Source organism: Colletotrichum higginsianum, chromosome 2 (assembly GCF_001672515.1).
Source record: "Colletotrichum higginsianum IMI 349063 chromosome 2, whole genome shotgun sequence".
NCBI classification, from domain to species: Eukaryota; Fungi; Ascomycota; class Sordariomycetes; order Glomerellales; family Glomerellaceae; genus Colletotrichum; species Colletotrichum higginsianum.
Window position 1 is genome coordinate 2,330,040 of NC_030955.1, and position 19,538 is coordinate 2,349,577.

Below are 19,538 nucleotides of genomic sequence, written 5' to 3' on the forward strand. Positions count from 1 at the left end.
TCTTTTCTTTTTTTTCTCTTATTTTTCTTGCTTTGGCACGCCCTCTCATTACACTTGGTTCATGATACCCGGGGTCTAGAATTGCTTCCACAACATCAGGGCATTTTTGAAGGGACGGCACCAGGAAGGGCAACGGGACCAGTAAAGCGGAGGGTGCTCTAAATAAGGTGTGTGGTAGACATCACATCACAACCGGCGTATCTTTGGCTTCCATTCTAGGTAGACATGTTGAATGAATGAGACACGATTCAAACACACGCATTGTCCACGATTTCCACGACTGGTTCCCCCCGGCGTCTCCCCCAGCTTGCGAGGCATGATTCAGGATGAGGTGGTTCTGCTACACAACAAGCGCCGCAGCCATCGATCGCCCCGTGCCTCACGCACTGTATCGCTACGAGTCTCCATGGTTTGGTGATGGCCGGGTTCGGGTGGGCGTCCTTGTTGGAAGTGGGAACGTGTTGACACAATCGTCACGGGCGCGAACCTGATGGCATCACGACATCCACGCGGATGATGCATTACGTCTTTTTGTGTCAACGGTGTAAATTCTTGTTCATTCTCATCTGACGCCAGACGAAACCCAAAAAAAAAAAAAAACCCCCAAGCCTGAGCCCAAAAAGCTTCCCCTACAACCATCACCAAACGCCAAATACCGTAACGCCATAAACCCGGCCAGACTAACACATCACCCGGGTGGGAAACATTCTCACGCCAACAACGAATGTGTATTTCTTCTTCTTCCGTAGTCCAGCGTCATGGTCGGTAAAGGAAAGATGGAAAAAAAAAGGGGGGGGGAGACAAAAATTCACCACCCGGGCCCTCAAGTCTTTTCACTCATCATCCTCGTCCTCGTCTTCAGATTGGTTGGGCCTGGAGCCTGGCCCCCAGCTATACCGCTTGCGCGTCCTCAGCATCCAGCTCCAGTGGGACCATGGGTCCTCGGCGAGCTTCGTCATCTCGACGACGTCGCCGTGGCCCTCCCACAGGGTCATGAGGCCGGCTTCGACGGCGAGGCGGGCGTACTTTGTGGCGAGCCAGGGCTCGCCGACGCCGTTGTACTCGATGGCGGCCAGGGTGTAGGCCTCGCTCAGCAGGGACCAGTTGTTCTCCTGCTCGTAGAGGGAGATGAGAAGCTCGGCCATCTGCGGGGTGGCGCGCGAGGCCGGGGTGTAGTCGTTGAACTCCTCGCGCAGGGAGGCGATCTGCTCGATGCGGCGGTCCGACTCGTCCGTCTTGAGGCGGTGCTGCATGCAGTGGTTGCAGGAGCAGTGGAAGCCCCAGGTCGTGTGCAGGCGCTCGCGGCGGGCGGCGCGCGACTGCATCGGGTCGATGTAGGAGAGCGTCAGCTCCTCGCCGGGGATGATGTCGCGAATGGCGACGGTGCGCTGGGTCAGGGTGCGCGGGTCGAACCAGTAGTCGACGTTGGGGCGGCAGTCATGGTTCATGCGGGACGCTTGGGCGGTGTTAGTGAGGGGGTATTGTTTCCCTAATTCTTTTTCTCCCTTTCTTCTCTTCTCCTTGTCCATCTTCATGTTCATTTTTCTTTCTCTTTTTTTTTTTCTCTCTCCATCTCTCTCCACAACACATAGAAACACAACAGATGCAGGGGCACTCACTGTTCACAAAGACGGCGTAAAAGTCGTCGTCGCGCTTGACGTCGTCCATCTCGACGTCGAAGGAGTTGGTGAGGAGGATCTTGTCGACCATGGCGGTATGGTCGCCCTGGAAGCCGTGACTCGACATGTTGAGCCACTGGCTGCGGTGGTTGAAGGGGAGGTAGTCGATGGCGTGGACCTGCAGCTTCTTCATCTCGTCGAGGGGGACGTGGGTGAAGGCGGCGTAGTCGATGAGCAGGCTGGCCGTCTCGCGCAGGATGACCTCGCCGCGGCGGATGGGGATGGTGGCGACGAGGCCGTAATCCTTGCCGGGCACCTTGGCCACCTCGAACTTGGGCAGGGGCCGGTTGACGCCCTCGAGCTCCTGGGGCCGGGTGAAGCCCCAGTTGCGGGTGATGTGGGCGGCGCGTTCGGCGTCGGTGATGATGGACATGCCCTTGCCGCCGTAGTGGGCGGCGTGATAGATGCAGAACTCGGGGCTGTCGGTGCCGTTCCTGAAGCAGGGCGACGTGTGCGTCCAGTTCGAGTGCGGCGTTGTGGGCGACGGCGGAATGGAGCCGGCGAGGGAGAACTGGTCCCCGCCCCGGCCGCGACCGCTGCCGCTGAGGAGATCGGCGCCGTCCTTGTTGCGGCAGATGGGGTTGCTCGACGAGGCGGCGAGGAGCTGGGACGAGATGCACATCTCGCCCGAGCTCGACGAGATGATCTTGGAGTCGCGGAAGGCCAGGGCGGAAGAGCATGCGCCCAGGAGCACGAGTGAGGGCTTCATGATGGGTGGGTGGATGTGAGGGACGGCGGGTCAAAGTGAGCACCCAATAGACGACCGTGATCTACACAATGCGAATATGGAGAGAGATGAATCCGATGAGGGGAGATGGTGAGAAGAGGAGAAGAAGAGAAAAAGAAGAAAGAAGAACAATGGCAAAATGGAGAGGGCGCAAAGAGGAAATGGGGAAGATGCTACTTTCGTCCCGTTGATCTACAAACAGCCCCTCAGAGACGACCGAAGCGCTTGGCAGGTTGAGCACATGGGACCATCCATATAATAAGTTTCCGCCGTCCTAGAGCTCACTCAATGAGGAGGAAGAGAAGGGAAAAGAAGAAGCGGCATGAGACCCTTGGCAGCGCCTCGGCTTTGAAGCATGATGGCCGCGGGAGGTTCGAGCCCGGCGCGGGCTGGACCAGCGTTTGGGATTGCTTCGCGGGGAGCAGGGGGGGGGGACGGCAGCAGCGGCAGCGGTATTGGAGCGGCGGGGAGCAGTGACAAGGTCCGCGAGCTTGGTCGAACCCGGATCCATGGGTGTTCCTGTGCCTGTGCCTGTGCCTGTGACTGTGCCCAATAATCAAGGTAAGGTAAGTAAGTATACTAATCAATGTGTGAGTCGTTCTGCGCCAGTCGAGGCCGACTTGGGCCCGTTGACGCTCCTCGTCCCCCTTCCCCCTCCCCCCCCCGGGGTGAGGACCCACGACGGGAAGGGGAAACAAGACCATCGGAGACGAATGTGACGCCATGGTACAGCCTTATTATTTTTCTTTTTCTTTTTTTTTTGCTGGGGCTATTTTCGTGGACGAAAGCAAGGATTTAGGCGACTCATGATGATGGCGGAGGAACCAGCCGTCGACGACTCCAATTGGACGTTGACGGTGTTTGATCGCTCGCGAGAGCCTGCGCTGCGGTGGCGGTCACTGGCTACTGCGATGTTTCCTTGATGTCGAGATGCTCGTTGATGGGAGGGTGGGGGGGCTAGTCGACGAGGGGGTGGAGGGCGGTTTGTGCGCTCGTGTCAGATGTGTTGCAGGAGCTCCCAGGGGAGGGAACATTGTAGCGTCGCAGACATCAAAACGACGGGAAAGACGGAGAAGACGGTGGGGTGGGAATTCTGTTTGGGGATCAGACAAAACAAGTGACACTGGCTGATCGGCAGCATGAGAAAAAGCCTTGGCCTTCGATCACCCCCCTCATGTTATGTCTCCCCCCCCCCCCTTGACTACATCGTACAGGTACGGTCCCAACGAACAACCTTCTTTGCATGGCGGTGGAGTGTTTCCAAACCGATTCCGAGGAATATTGTGTGTTGGTGACGCGCCGCGCGGGGGGGCGGGGGGGGGGGGGGGATGTGAGTTGGAACGAGGCAAGAGGAAACACTCTGGTTAAATAGAGTTAACTTTTGCCAGTGCAGCAGCCGTCCACACAACAGGCCCGGATGCGATGGGGTCTGTCGGGATTGACCTGCTTCTCTGAGAGAGGGTTCGATGTGGATGCGGATTGAAGGGATGCAGGTGGACGACGACGACTTTTGCGCGCTTGCTACCGCCGCAGTCTCGAGGAAAAAACATGCGACGAGACGAATGCAGGGCTCGCGCCGCAATGCCCACCCACCCCGCTTGGTGGCTAAAACAGCCGGTGCACGATACATCGTACTCCTTCAGCTAGGGTTGCACTGCCAGTTTATCCGGCGATACAGAGGCGCGGGCGGATTTTTACAAAATAGCGACTGGGGCCTCTGCACAAGCAGCAGTCGCTTTTTTTTCTGGGGGGGGGGGTTTGTGCTACTTGGAGAGATGCATCGCGGGATTTTGCATCTTGTCTTGTTGGTTTGCTAGGTACGGAGAGAGCCGGTCTCTCCCGTCGGGACGTACGGAGTACCAAGATGAGCACCCGTCGCGGGCACGCCCGGATGATGACCCACACACGGACTCGACTCCGAAAATAAAATGGGACCATCCGGAGCTCCGGATCGCCAGCCAAGCGTCATTTTCAACAAGCAAGTTTTCTTCTTCTTCTTCTTCTTCTTCTTCTTTTTTCATGAGAGCCTCCGACCCCGAAGCAAAGATCATGAAACTGGGGGGGGGGAAATGAAGAAAAAAGCATGAAAAGAAATTTGAAGATTTTTAATTTCTTTATATAAGAAACAGATAAATCACCCCTTGACCACGTCCCCATCCAAGACGCCGCCCCTCTTCCGGAACTGCTCGGCGACGCTCTCCATCTCCACGGCCGGGAACCGCGGGTCCTTCTGCCACGGCAAGAAGTCGCTGCTCGCGACCATCCACCGCAGCACCACCCCCTCCATCCGCCTCCTCACGTCCGCGTACTCGCCGACCTCGGCCAGGTTGTGCAGCTCGCCCGGGTCCCCCGCGCGGTCGTAGAGCTCCGCCGGCTCGTACAGCCGGTACACGAACGTCCACCGCCGGTCGCGGCACGCCACGGCCTTGCCCGCCACCGTCGCGTCCTCGTGCTGCAGCGCCGCCTTGATGTCGTACGGGTACGGCGCCTGCTCCAGCAGCGGCTCCTCGCTCGCCAGGAACCCGCCCTCCGTGAAGGCGAACTCCTTGTGCCGCAGCGGCAGCCCCGTGCGCCCGTCCAGCCCCGCCGACGCGAGCACCGACGCGAGCGACGCCCCGCAGTGCGGGAAGTGCTCCCCGACCCCGGCGAGCTGGAGCACCGTCGGCACGAGGTCCACCATCTCGCACATCTCGTCGTACACCACGCCCCGCGGCAGCCCCGCGCCGCCGACGAGGAGAGGCTCGTGCGTCAGCGAGTCCGACAACCCCGACGGCCACTTCTCGATCATGCCGTGGTCGCCGAGGTACTCGCCGTGGTCCGTGAAGAAGAGCGTCACCGTCGAGTCCCAGTGGCCCAGCGCCTTGGTGCGCTCCACCACCCGCCCGAACTGGTCGTCCAGCCGCGAGATCATGCCGTAGTACGTCGCCATCACCTCGGCCCAGATCTCGGGCGTCGCCCTGTGCGTGCCGTACCGCTCGCGGTTGAGCTGCATGTACCGCGGTTCATAGCCCGTCTGCCGTATTTCGTCAGTCAGGGGGGGGGGATGTGATACATGTATGTACGCGTGGGCTAAGAAAAACAGATAGATGAAAAAGGAGAAGGAGGGAAAACTCACCTTGTCGGCCGGGTTCGTGGGCTTGCTCATCTGGCTCCGGTCGTACATGGAGAAGTAGGGCTCCTCCACCTGGAACGGGCAGTGCGGGAAGATCAGCGGCATGAACAGCACCCACGGCTTGTCGGCCGGCGGGTGCTCCAGCCACTTGAGCGCGCCCTTGACCACGGCGTCGTCGTAGTCCATCGCCTCGGAGGGGTTCCGCAGCCCCTTGTAGAACAGCCGCCTCCAGATGTCCTCCTTGTCCTCGGTCTCGGCCCCGGCGCCGCCGCTCGCGAAACGCGGGACGAACTCGGGCGTCTCGAGGAACCCGTACTCGTCCAGCGACAGCTCCGTCACCGCCGGCGCGAAGGTGTCCCCCCGCGGCGCGAGGCACGCGACGTGGTACCCGCCCCTCTCCCGCAGCGAGCGGAACAGGTTGGGCTCCCACGGCTTGATGAGGTTCTCGAGCGACCGGTGGCCCGACACGTGCGGGTAGTTGCCCGTGAACATGCTGCAGCGCGACTGCGCGCACACCGACGCCTGGACGAAGCAGTTGGTGAACCGCGTGCCCTCGGCCGCGAAGCCGTCAATGTTGGGCGTCTTGACCGTCTGTCGCGCGTTTTTTTGTTCTTGTGTTAGCCGTGAGTGGAGTCTTTGGAGGTGTGCCACTGCGCCATGCGGCGCGCTGTACCGACCTTGTTCCCGTTGCAGCCCAGCGAGTCGTAGCGGAGCTGGTCCGGCATGAAGATGATGAAGTTGGGCCTGTCCACCGCCAGACCACTGGGCTTGGGGGGCTTCTCATAAGGAGGGGGGATCTGAGAGGAGGGCGCCATTGCGAGGGGATGTCGTAGAAAGACACTGCGATGAAGGAGCTCGCAAACTGCGTAGGCCTGTTGGAGCTGAATGAAGCTGTGACGGCCAGGTCGAGCGGAAGCAGAGAGACCAACCACATGGAGACCGAGCGAAGTACATATATAGATCACGCAGGAATCTCAGAGGCTACCCGTTTGACCGCCCTCAGCAACCAGTCCACCCGCCCAATTTCACGCGCCAGCTCCTACTGGTCGAGGCGACGTTCAACAAGGGCGACGACGATGGCGCATCGTCAACAGCGGAGCCGATAGCCGCTGCGATCATCCGGCGAGATCCGACCTGGGGGGGGGGGGGGGGGGAGCGGGGCCCGCCATGGGGCCAATGGGAACCGGCACAGGGGCGTTCCTCGTCCGTTTCGGGGCATGAATCGGGGAGAGGCCATGATCGCCGCGACGGGAGGGGGAAGGGAATTTGTTCATTTGCTCGTCGATCATGCCCACCACCACGGCCCGGCTGGGATGTTTGCTCGAGGTGAATCAGTCGCAGCGGCGTTCCGTGCTCAGCCACTCGAGGCAAAAGAAGAAAACGTCGTGCCCCGTCTTGGTCCTGAGCATATGATTCTGCAACTCGCCGCCTGTAACACCGTCCGTCCTCACTTTGGGAGGGCGGCTAGTCGGCCGATCGGGCTTCGGCCGGACCTCCGATGGAAAGCCTGTGCGGGGATGGCTGCGACGTCCAGTGCTAAAAGTAGCACACACTTAGGGGTATCGACGGGCACAAAACGACAAGGCAAGTTCATGTGGGAAGCCTGGCTTCACCGGCTATGGTCAATTGTAGTGAGGACGAAGGAAATTATACAGCATTAGAATATACAAATATTCTACAACCCGGCATTCCGCCTTCACCACACGGTGAATCCTGTCGTCGTTCACACCGCGGGACAGGCTTCCCGGGGTAGTCGTTAGTTTATATACGTAATTGTTGCGCCCGAGCCATATCCTAATGTGTCGCGACGCGCGATAACTCCACAGAACACTGGCCGATCCTCCGTTTGCGGATCATGCATTGATCAAAGTCATCGGTGCGCAGGGTATAAAAGTGTGTCGTCGAACGCCATGCCATGTCGAGAAAAACGCTGAGTGATTTGTTTGTACAGCGGGTGACGATCTGTACAGCTTGGTTTTGTTGTCCGGGCAGCGTGGCAAGGACCACGTGGACGATTGAACTGGTGTGTTGCTCAGTTGAAGCGCTCCTTCTCCCGCAGGCCGCCGATCGAGTCCATGTCGACGGAGTAGAACTGCGACTTGCTGTCCTTCTCGTAGGCCGGAAGCTGCTCGTCGCGAACGGGCTCGAGGCCGACGGAGCCGCCGTCGCCGACGCGGACGACGAGCACACGGCCGCTCTTGCGGCGACCGCCCTCGTCCTGCTCGTCAGGGAAGGTGATGTGGATCTCGGGAACGTTGTCGGGAGAGTGAGGGGCGGACTGGGGGTTCTGGAGCATCGGCGAACGTCCGTCCTGGCCGATGTACAGGACGCTTGAGCGGCCGTCCTGACTTGTCTGGATGGTGAGGTTGTGGTGGTTGCGGGCGCCGCCACCCTTGACCTCTTGGTAGGTGGGAAGCATCGCTTCTTGCCGTTGTTGTTTGCGGATGCGGCGCATGAGGAAGAGTGTGGAAACGAGGAGGAGGGCGAAGAAGACCAAGGCAAGGACCACGATCATGAGGTTGAGCATGTTGCTGCCATCGTCGTCGCGGCGGACAACACCGGAGGAGGCGTCCCGGGTAATGAGGTTCTGGATGGAAGGCATTTTGCGGATCGATCGTAAGAGGGCCTGGTTAATATTACTGCAAATATGTCCGTTTTTAGAGTGGGTTCTGCTGGAAAGAAAGTGGTTCGTTTCGGCGGTCAAGGAGCGGTATTCGACGCAATTATTAACGAGAGGACGTCTACGGTGACCCGTTAGCATCACGAAAGGGGTCTGCTGCGAGCTGTGTTCGAGGGTGCGACGGCCTAGTGAGACATTCTGAAGCTTTGGCAGGTGAAGGCCGAAAAAGGGGACGGTGTTCTAGATCTCCCTTTTCTCACCGGCCAACGCAGGTCGGTCGCGGGATCGGGTATGGCGAAGCAGACAAGGACGTACGTAAGGGATTAAGTCTTCTCTTTGCAGGCCGTCGTGGAAAGTCGTAAAGAATGCACTTGTTTCTGGTTGTCGTGGTTATTTTTGGGTTTGGTATTTCGGGAGTGGTTTTTTGGTGGTGGTGGGCGGGTGGTAGACGGGATAGTGAGCGGGATTAACGATAGGACGGATAATAACAGCTGAGTGAATGCAAGCTGGAATTCCAAGGGGGGGACGATATTAGAGAGTGACTGGAAGGATGATAACGAAGGTAGGTAGAGAGCGAGTGACAACACACGGTCCTGCAACGCACAGCAAGGACGACGACGATTGAACAAAGTTGTTGAAGAAGAAGGAAGGGGAGAAAAGAAGAGGAGGAGAAGTCGGAACGGGGACGGGGACGAGGAAGGATATGTCCTGGAAATGGAAATGAACAAGCAGGGGGCGATTTGGCAGGTGCAGGTGCAGGTGCAGGTGCGGTGTGGTGTGTTCCTGCATTAGAACTGGGCAGTGGGCGGCGGGTGGTGGCCGCCACACCTCTCAGTCTCAGTCTCTCTCTCTCTTTCTTCCACTCACCTCCACGCCTCCCAGTCGGCGGCGGGTGGGTATTGGACGCCTAGGAGGAACACGCGATGGGGCCTTTCCGTTCCTGGCGAGGCATCCAGGGATAATGCAGTCACAACACAGTATATCACATTATGGAATGCCCTCTTTGGTATAACTGGGTAGCATGCATATTACACATCGTCCACATCGTGCACATTGCACACGGCGTGGGCGGCACGGTCGTTCGTCATCCCAGATTCCTAGATTGAATCCTTCCCAACTCCTAAGCGCCTCATTCCCTCCCCCCAGACTAGCCTCTACGGATATGTATATGCACTGTAAGGAGAGAGGTATGCACAGAAATAGGGGAGAGAGCCGCTTGAGCCTTTACCGCCTGGATACTTCGTTGGTTGGACAGCAAAGAGAAGGGCTAGCAGAGAAGAAAAAAAGAAAAAGAGGAGATGAGGAATCGGACGACATCCCCCCAATCGGCTGGACGGGGACTCCCACCTTCCCTTCCACGGATTCATGGAGCCCATAGTTCCCATGATCCATTGGCGTAAGTGTCTTCGTGCAAAGTACGAAGAACACTGTAGTGGACCAGACCGGGCCAAATCCCCATCTGGCAAGCACAGCCCTTGGAGTGGTTTGGACCGATTCGGCATGGCTTGGAGCAACGGTCCAAGATTGAGCGTACCTGACAGGCACGAACGATTCGTCAACGACCAGCTGCAATTTCCGGCATGTACCAATCACCACCGCGTGTGCCTGATAAAGGTGGGACCGAACCGGGAGCCGCCTTGAAACGGCGCGGATTATTGGGCGGCCGTTGGCCGTTTCCGAACTAAGCTCATTGACCCCCTGCAGGGGCAAGCTCGTGAGCAAGAAGCGAGCCCAGCGCCTGCCTGGCTTCCTGTTGGCAGCTGCTTACGACCTCTCCTGAGTTCCGAGTCGTGAGTCCATCTCTCCTTGAAGCCGGGCGGCAGTGACGAAAACCTGGTACTCCCCTTTTCCCGCACAATCTGGACTCGCAAATCAGCATCCACCTGTGGACTGCCATCGGTGGGGACATTGGATAGAACAACCGGTTAGCGTTGTGATGACTTCCATTTCGAGAAGAAAGGTGCGTTCGCCCGCCAGCCGTACCCAGCAATATCCAGCTCAACCCGGCTTTATTACCCAGAGCCCATAGCCCACCTACGGACAGAGGCAAAAAAAAAAAAAAAAAGCATCGCCAGGAAGAATAACAATGCAACGATGCAACGCCCGCCGAGATCCCACACTCATTCACTCGTCACGGCTATTGCCTAATTCCCTTTCCATGCCGTCCGTCTCACAGCGTCGCCTACGGTCTACGTTTACCCACACTCCCGTCGCCTCGTCTTCGCTTCTCTCCTCTCCGCCCACTCCCCCTTCCCTCCCCTGAGCCAAAGCGAAGATGGGAACCACCTAAGCTTCCCATGAGGTACACCAGTATGAGTGAGTATACACACACGTACACGCCCTCGATCTCGCCCCTTTCTCTCAGGATCACGGAAAATATGGTACCACGGCGCGTACTCCATTGACCACCGACCAAGGTTGCTGCTGGCTTGAGCTCTCTACTTCCGCCCAAGCCGGCTTACCATGCCGTCGTCGTCAACTGACAAGCCGGCTGTCCCGCTTCGGCCTTGCGCTGATGGATACACCCACGAAGGCAAAGGTTCGGAGACACGACAAGCCAGTCTCAAGGCGGTCGGTCGGTCCTTCATGGACGTCGTTGTCAAATCAGGTTTGCTGACTCCCGCTCCATTCTAGAAGCACCTCATCCCGCCATCTCTCCCACCTTTTCGCGGCGGCAACCTCCCGATGCCAGAAATAGCTTCAAAGTCCAAGCTTGTGGGACACGGTCCACATTATCGACCCCAGCCGGAAAAGAGCCTCTTGGCCCACGACTCTCGGTTATCCTACACCACGAAATTGCAGCTCACAAAATAACTCCTTCAACGCACATGTCCTATGTTCTGCCCATGTCGCAACAATGCAAGCACAGCCATTTCGTCCGGCTCCGCCTCCCGGCTCCTATTGTCGCAGATCATCCCTTTCGGGAACTCCTCCAAGATTTCCTGGAATTACCGTTGCCCCTTGGAGACAAACGACCCTTCTCTTCATCTCGTCTGTTGTGAGCCACGTTGCATTGCTCAATGCAGCGACCACCTCTTATCCCTCAACCCGTGTTTCTCCACGTCCAATGCAACATGGACGCCTCGTCTGTCATCACCGAGCACACCGAGCACACCGAACATACCGAACCTGTGCTCGGTCCTGAGATGTGGCGCAAGCCACTCTGGGCGCCGTTTCGTGGCGTCAGCTCGTCCCGCTTCACCAGACGCCACAGCAAGACGGATGGCGCCTTTCGCTCAAATATCGCTATTCCCCTCGAACGAGAAATTAGTTTTCACGAAGTCGTGCCCGATTCATCCATTCGCCAGCCGTCAAATGATGTTAAAAGAGCGTTCAAGCGACTATGGCGACCATGCTTAAGGGCTTGCTCAGCAGACATACCGCCTCCCCGACGCAGCAGATGCCTCATCGAGTCTCTCGCAACCCTCCGCCACCGCTCCATAGCCTTTTCAATGTTGCTTGTTTGCCTACCACATCGCCCTTCTTGGGGTGGTCGCATATCTTACTGACAGGGCGGAGAAGACGACCTGTCTAGCTGCGTCCCAGACCCGAGCAATTCCTACAAGCATCATGGTTCTCGCTAGATGGTTTCTAACAATCGACTTGGTATGGCGACAACAATTTTGCTTTCTTAAAGCGACTAAACCTTCGGGGTCGCCTTTCGGAGAATGGTCCCGCACAGAAGAGCCCTCAACGGCCATCATGTTGCCCACCAAGTATGATTCGCGAATTCGACGCCGCCGACGATGCCTCAACGCCCATCAAGCGGTGAGACAGCTTTAGAAGCATGGCGCATAGCCCCGGGGCCTCGACAGTTTGAATACGCTGGACCAGCGGTCAAGTGACTGGCATCGTCCAAACGCCCGAAGATGCAAGGACAGGCCATCAGGATGCAAGATATTGAGCTTCCCGGCAGCCGACTCCTGCCCTGCCACAACTACCACAAAAGACTTCAGGCGGCAGTGTCTGATGGCGATGTGCAGCCACATGTCCATGAAATTGGACCCACGCAGTATCAGCTCTTGCTTGGTTTTATGCGAGTGCAATTATCCACTGCCGTACAGCGAAAGGCCCGCGATGGCCGCCATTGCCAATCATGTTGGATTCTTTTTTCCAGATCAATCATGGCTGGAGGCGGTGTGGCACTCTTCAGCGGTGCTGCAAGTGAAACCATATCGAAAATGCCTAAAATGATGCCGCTCGAATCACGGTTCTTGCCTCTTGGGAGCACCGCCAACACGTGCGGATCTTTGGTGGCTGTATCGGCGTCAGTGACTGCAAGATCGAAATGCTGGTCGCCCCGAATGTCTCGGCGTGGTTTGCTGGCAATGTCCGGTATTGGGAAGCAAATTTCATTTGACCTGTGCGAAAGAAGCAATTTCGAGTCGGACGGTGATTTGGCTGACCACAGATATCATTTCCTGCCAACGAAAGTCTCCTCGTCTTGCCCCGGCGGCTGATCGAACCTAGGAATCTTGACTTCTCCTATTGGGGGGAATGTGATCGTGGAAGCTTAATGTTGCACGTCGTTGACTTAGCCGACAACGGCGTTACTTTGGACGTTTGCAATGGCCAATGTGAGTGATCTGATAACTTTGGTTCGCGGCGGACGGGCGGGCGGCAGTGCTTCTCATCACCAGACTGTTGTGTTCTTCTCATATTTGGCCATCATCCGGACAGGCCTGCTGAAAGGAGAGCACATCCTGACGGTTTATACCAGAGATATTGAATCTCGAGGCTCGACGGGTATCCTATCAGTCCAGTCTGCCGCTTGATGGACTGGCGGAGAAGCCAAGGCTCGAGTATTAAATGCGACGAAGAAAAAGTCACAGTCTCCTGAACATGTCGAAGCAAGCAACGTGTAGTCGCGTTGTACAACATTGAAATGGACCACAAGAGAAGCATTTGATGGACAGCCTGGATGTGAAAGATACGCTTCGAAATGGTATCGGGACTGAGTACTGAAGAGGGCTTGGCCGGGGGCGATTCTACGTCCTCATGCCACATGATCACCACAACGAAAACTCACGGTGCCGGACTAGGATGGCTCAGAGACGACAACAAGAGGAACAGCATGTCCAGGTTCCAACACGGAATTCCCAAGTTTCTTGTGCCCGGTTTTGTTGTGCAATGCGGCCTTGTCCGACAGCGTCGCCATCAAGGCAACCGACGGAACAGGCCGTTAGGATTCGGGGATGAAAAGCGCTCTGTGACTGGCCCCTTTCAACCGGCCAAGTTGAAACGCTGAAACAACGACATCCCCGCTAGAGTGGGGTTCAACCCGGGTTTGAACTCCGAGGGGCGGTCCGCCAGGGTCCGCGGGGGGGGGGGGGGGTCATAACTCCCATGGGGGGGGGGGGAAATAGGTCCATTCCCGAAGTTCCAAGAAGCTCAGTAACGATCAAAGAAGCCGAAGGAAGTCCAGGCGCGAAGCGGTGTGCCATGCAACCGCACGTTGGGTACTGAGGTCGCACCCGTGAGAGATGTCGCAAAGTGATGCACAGCAGAGACGGGAGAGCAGGTATCGTGCTCAGTGCGCTTCATTCCCCCTAGTTGGAAGAAGAAATCTTGCTTGAACAAGGAGACGAGTGTTTGGCGGGCACAGCGCATTGAGAAGACGGAAACGGGGGGAATAGCCTGCGAAACATGTCAAACCCCACCGAAGAGGGCCAGCCCACACCAAGACGACGGCTACCAGCTTGGAGCCTGGGGCCGGCGTGTCTTTGACGTCGTTGAGGGGCTAGGGGGGCGCGCCCCAGACGCAGTGTGACGCTGCGCAAGAATCTACTCGATCAAGCTCTTTTCTTGGTGTTACCCACGCCAACACTAGCAAGCGAAGAGGGCGGCGGCGGGAACGGCTTGGCTCGCGTGGGTGCTTCAAACGAACCCTTCCCTTAGTTAGCACTGACGCCGTGATTGTCAACACGGCGCTTCGACTTGCTGTAAGATACTTTTGTCCTTGCTTGCCATGCTAACAGGGCCGATGTAAATGTGTCTACCAAGGGTTGACAGACAGGGGCGGGCGCGGGCGGGCATGTTGGGACGGAAAAGGTTTACTTACTTGCGTAGGTTGAGACGACCGGGCCTGTGGACTGGTTCGTACCAGACGGGAACATGGAACGGAACGGCTGGCTCGTTTAATCAGCCGAAGGATGGCAGAAGACGCACATACCGGCGCGACCGCCAGCTACATTATCACATTCCTGGCACAAAGGTTCAAGAGAAGAAGATGCATGGAGTCAGATCAGCAACTCACTCACCCAAGGGGTTGCGCCGATTTTCAGCTCTCCGCTCCGAGATGAGGTTGCACTCGATGCCCATTCCTTCATGTACCACCACCTCCCCCACCCTCTTTACCTTTCTTCCCCTGGGCACTGTCACCTTTGAGGACGGAGGCTACGACCGTGCTGTTTACTCGGCATGCAGCCGGCGGGGGCCATATTGTTTTGTTTCCTCCCTTCGGCATGACTTGTGTTATTGTCGACTTGATGACAATGCCGACACAATGAAGGTGCTCCGCAGATGAAGCGACCGGGTAAATTATTGTTGGCCATACCATGGGGTGCACCGCCGTTGACATCCCCCCCCCCCCCCCCCCCCCCCCCCCCCCCCCCCCAAACAGCCGGTCCAGACCTGTCAACGACTTTTTCCAATAGCACATACAGACACGGGTGTTATACCATACATACGTGGTCGCCCTTCGAGACCGTCCGCATGTTGCACTCTTTTGCCCTCCCGCCCCCTTCCTGTCGACCGAGTTCCACAAGCTCGCAGAGGTTTCGATTCACAAGCACACGACGGCGAGGCGGACCACAGTAGGGCGTGTGACACCAGAGCAGTGCTGGATTGCAGCAGGGTTATTTTTCTTTTCTTTTCTTTTTCTCTTCTCTTTCTTTTCCGCAGAGTTGAGCCCTCATTTTGGAAGGCGAGCACTACCCTTCTCGGACGAAGGCGAAGCGATACAGAACGAGGCAGCACGCGACATGGCACACGGCACCTCTGCGCATTTTGCTGGATCAACCCCCTGCACGTGCCGAGGAAGCTGCATGCTGAAGAAACGGCAATCCGTCTCTCATGTGTCGCTTTTCTCACCTTTGAGGGCTTTGGCCGCTGTTCTGCCCCGGAATTCCTGACGATCACACACGGGAACCTGTTTGGAACGTGACCAAGAGGTACATACACATCGCCGCCCCCTGACCCTGCTTTTTCCACGCCCCCTTCCAGCACGCAAGATTCGAAGTGAGATGCGGCACGACACGGCGCTGAGACGGAGAGACAGCTGGGGGGGGGGCAGTGGACAGGAAGGAAAATCCGGGGTTCTGACGTGAGTGAGGCTGGCGGCGACTTCTCAAACCTCAAGCCACGCTTCGCACGGGGCTATTATGACCATTGACCACCAACGGCACCATTGGTAGCTATTCGGCGCGGACAACGACAGGTTTGGCCGTCCACAGGGCGAGAAGCAAAGCAAACAAGCAGCGGCTGGCTGCTCGGCTGGCTGCTCGTCATCGGGCATTCTCTCTCCCACACTTGACGATCCACCCAGCTGTTGCAGGAGTTGTGGTCCCTCGCTATCCCTGGGCCCTGGGCCCTGGCTTAGGCTTCCTCACGTTAACTGACCCCTTGTTCTAATTCCTCCACAACGAGCGGCGTGCTGTTGCCTCAAGTGCCGTTGCCTGCTAACGTAGGTACTGTCGAGCTCGGGTTAATCTTGTCTGGCTCTTCGTTACATGACTTATGGAATACCTCGGACGGTACTACGCAAGCCACAGTCGAGGGGGGGCAATCAACCGTAGGCGCGGAGATGTCTCTCAACAGCAGCCGTCCCTTGTCGGTATCATTTCGCCTGCAGTGATCTTCGGGCGATACCAGCTCTGCGGGGAAAACGTTGTCTCTGAAAGACATCAGTCTGCTGTCTATTTGTTTCTGGGAGAAGAGACGACCCTCGTCCGCTGCTCCAAGGTGGAGGCACCCAACAGCCTTTTGTCCGCTCTATCCAGTCTTGGCCAGCGAAGCGTGGGCGGCATCGCATGCCCTATTGCATTTCGTTCTACCTTTCGTCTTCGTCCAACAACTTTTGTCAACGAGTGAGGGCCTCGCCTCCAATGAAACAGACCGCCAGTCGGCCGCTAAAAGTTCCCTTCCCTCCCACCCCCGGCAGACGGGGCTTTGTATGGTCTTAACTCGTCTCGTCCTAGCGTCTCTCTGTCCGTGGCCTCCCTCGATTGAAGTCGTCCGCACATTGCCCAGCTCAGATTCCTCTAAAAGCTCGAGACTCAGATCAGACCCGACCCTAACCCTCGGACCGCCAACGGTACGGGAGCATACAGGGTAGGTAGGACGACCTTGCCAACTCGTCTCGTGTTGGAGAAGGAAGCCCGTCAGTTTTATCTGATGTCGCCAGACACCACCCATGAATCTTGGGGTCCTGATTGAGAATGAGCAAGATCTTGTCGATCAGCGGCGATTCGTCTTCCACACCGGGGAAAAAAGGGGGACTCTTCTCACGACGACGACTCTCGCCAACCAATCCCGTAGTTCATCTTCTCCGCTTCGTGTCTCGAACCCGCCTACGGCTGGCTGGCTCTGCTTTCGTGCACCACACCCACGCCCGCGCCCACGCCCGTACGGAGGAGGAGGAGGAGGAGGAGCCCTAGCACAGCGGGAGACTGGCCGCCTTGTTCCATCCGGTCTGGTCTGGTCTGGTCTGGCCGCCTTTGGATCTCATCCATATCTGCCTCTGACGCTTGACCTCTGGCTCCGCAGTGGCTCACACTCCCGGCTCCGCGCGCTGCATCTCATCCGCATTCTCGCATCGACCAGCGAAGCAACACGAACCCCCTTCTCAAGCGCAGCGCGGACACATTCCACTCTCCTTTGCCCTGAGGACCTCGGGCGCAGATAAGCATTGAACGGACCACGACGGCATCAGATGCACACGCACTTCTACCTGGGCAATTGGGCCTGTGTTAGTTTCTCTCTCTCTCTCTCTTCTTGTTCTTGTTCTTCTTCCTCCTTGGTTTTCCCACCAGCTTGCAAGCTGCATCACACGAAACACCCCTGATCCCGGCCTCCTTCCCCCGTCTGTATTCGCACGCTTTGTTCATTGAGCACTTTCGGGGCATCAGCCTGTCAGTCAACCATGTACAATAGGTGCACCGCGTTCTCTCCGTCTGTAAATATTCATGAACGGGACGAGATGTACAGCGCGTGCCTATAACAGCAGCAGCAGCAGCAGCAGCAGCAGCAGTGATAGCAGTGATAGCAGTGTCATGGCAGTAGTGATGGAAGAATCTGATTCGCAGGAGGACCCTAGAAAGCTTGAGAGTCGCCTTTCTCGCGTTTCTCGGTCTCGGTACCCGCACACCTCCGCTGCAAGAGTCGGGTACGGGTCCTTTTCTGGCCTGTTTGGCCTGGTTGTTGCACGTACAGCAAGCAAGTACCTCGGCCAAACAAGGTAATTGGCGAAGTACCGCCGTGACAGTCTGGCTTAGGGGCTTGACATGATTGCAACATCAACGTCTCTCCCTGTCGTGCCTGTGGGCAGCCGTGGTCTGGCAATCGCAAATCACCAATTCATTCCAAAGGAAGCAAAGAAAGAATAAGGGAAGTGGCTGCTCCAGTCATTTGTCTTGTCTCCAGACGTGGTGGTGGTGGTGGTGGTGGTGGTGGTGGTGTTGGTCTGAAGTCTATTTTATATCGTCTGGAACCACGCCTCTCGTTTGCAGTTTTTTCGTCGCTCTTCTCTTCCGTCCACCTTCGTCTCGTTCTTCTTGTCCGAGCATCGCGCTTTCGTCGTTTGCCTATCCACCACACCTTTTTGTGCCTGTCAGGGCCGTCTTGCCGACAACGTCTGCCGGACTTAATCCCAGGGAACATATCTTGCACGGCTGAAGAGAGAGAGAAAAAGAGAGAGACTGGACGACATTTGGGAAGCCCGAACACGGCACTTCGGTACCACGAGTAGATACAAAGTTTGCACATATACGGCACGCACCAGGCGAGGTACCCACGGCAGACACACATACACCAGACACGCACGCACGTACGCGTGACAGGCCACATTTGACGCTTCGTCCCGATATTTTTCGACGTTTCGAACCCCCGGGGGGAGGCAGAGCTTTGTGCCCTGCAAGTCCCCAACGAACGGCACTCGATATTAGTCGATGCCTCTTGCGACCGTTCTCTTGGGACCGTTTATCTGCACTCGTCGTCTTTCTTACCCGCCTCTTTCTCGAGCACGCTCGGCCCGGTCTTCATCGTCTTGATCGTCTGGCCTCGACGAACAACAGAGCTTGCAGTTGCATCCAAGTGGCGGACATCGACGGTCGTTTGCATCCAGCGGGCGTCCAACACGATCGATACCTCTCTGCGCGCGCCCATCGCAGCCCAGCTTGGTCAGACTCGGACTCAGACTCATATTCCAGAGTACATACACACACATACACGCACGTATTACATAGGGACCTACCTCTCCATCGACAAGGGTACCTCGGCACCTCAGCAGTTATTAGCTGCCTCTCGACTCTGAACGCACGCATAAACCGTCCATACAACAATAAAGCTGCAAACGAACATTAGCCTTTCCCCACCCTTCCTCTCTCGGCCAAGCCACATTACACATACACACATCGCATCATTTGGAGACAAACGACGCCGACAACGCACGAGCCAAAGACACCGTTTCCGCTTTTGCAGCGGGGAAAAAGAGAGGAAGAAAAATAAAGCAAGGAAAGAAATAGAGAGACAGAGAGGAGAGAGAAGTCGTAATTGCTTGCCTTTCTACATACCTTCGTACCTCCATACCAGTTTCTTGCCTACCTAGCCGGACACGAATTGAGAGGGGGGAAAAAAGGTTCAACAGAGCAGTGCAGGAAGAGGGAAAGGGAAATTCGGTAAGTTCATCTGTCTGTCTGTTTGTCTGCGCGTCTGTCCGTCCCTGTCCTTTTATCTCATTTTATTTGGTTTGTTTCTCGCTAAGTTTGCCCTGTGCTTTGGATGCGATGACTGGGGGGAGGGCAACTGCCAAACTGTCTGTCAGTTGCAAGTTGCAAGTGCACCCGCCGCCTTCACACCTTCCCACCTTCTCTCCCCCTTCCTCCGCTCCCTCCTCCGCCCCTTCCCCCACTACGTCCTTTTGTGCCTGCCTACCTACCTAGGTACCTTGCCTATTTCGATCAGTATTAGTCCCATGTTTCTGCTGTGTCTGGCTGGCTGTCCTCCCTCTCCTCCCGTCCTCCCTCCTATGCTCGCCATTATCCAATTCCATTCCCTTTCCCATTCATTGCACTGCATTGCACTGCATCGCCTTGTCCTCTCTGCTTCGTCAATACTGCCTGCTTGGTAGACACATTATCCACACATACCTACACTGCATTCCATTCCATCGTCAACGAGTCC

General features: G+C 57.0%; 5 protein-coding genes across 5 annotated transcripts; 2 read left to right on the forward strand and 3 right to left on the reverse strand.

Moving 5' to 3' along the window:
* Positions 1-833: 833 nt before the first annotated feature.
* On the reverse strand, positions 834-2,388 carry CH63R_02458 (Lysine methyltransferase; the record flags this gene model as incomplete). Its single annotated transcript, XM_018297433.1, has 2 exons — positions 834-1,456; positions 1,620-2,388. The coding sequence occupies 2 exons, from the start codon at positions 2,386-2,388 to the stop codon at positions 834-836; spliced, it is 1,392 nt and encodes a 463-aa protein (XP_018162249.1).
* Positions 2,389-4,540: 2,152 nt separating this feature from the next.
* Positions 4,541-6,333, reverse strand: CH63R_02459 (Sulfatase; the record flags this gene model as incomplete). Its single annotated transcript, XM_018297434.1, has 3 exons — positions 4,541-5,419; positions 5,522-6,109; positions 6,196-6,333. The coding sequence occupies 3 exons, from the start codon at positions 6,331-6,333 to the stop codon at positions 4,541-4,543; spliced, it is 1,605 nt and encodes a 534-aa protein (XP_018162250.1).
* Positions 6,334-7,550: 1,217 nt separating this feature from the next.
* Positions 7,551-8,120, reverse strand: CH63R_02460 (uncharacterized protein; the record flags this gene model as incomplete). Its single annotated transcript, XM_018297435.1, has 1 exon — positions 7,551-8,120. One exon carries the CDS (start codon positions 8,118-8,120, stop codon positions 7,551-7,553), a length of 570 nt encoding a protein of 189 aa, XP_018162251.1.
* A 3,038-nt stretch (positions 8,121-11,158) lies between these two features.
* CH63R_02461 (uncharacterized protein) lies at positions 11,159-11,647 on the forward strand (the record flags this gene model as incomplete). Its single annotated transcript, XM_018297436.1, has 1 exon — positions 11,159-11,647. The coding sequence occupies one exon, from the start codon at positions 11,159-11,161 to the stop codon at positions 11,645-11,647; it is 489 nt and encodes a 162-aa protein (XP_018162252.1).
* Positions 11,648-13,080: 1,433 nt separating this feature from the next.
* CH63R_02462 (uncharacterized protein) lies at positions 13,081-13,386 on the forward strand (the record flags this gene model as incomplete). The annotated part of the gene is made up of 1 exon (XM_018297437.1): positions 13,081-13,386. The coding sequence occupies one exon, from the start codon at positions 13,081-13,083 to the stop codon at positions 13,384-13,386; it is 306 nt and encodes a 101-aa protein (XP_018162253.1).
* Positions 13,387-19,538: the final 6,152 nt, after the last annotated feature.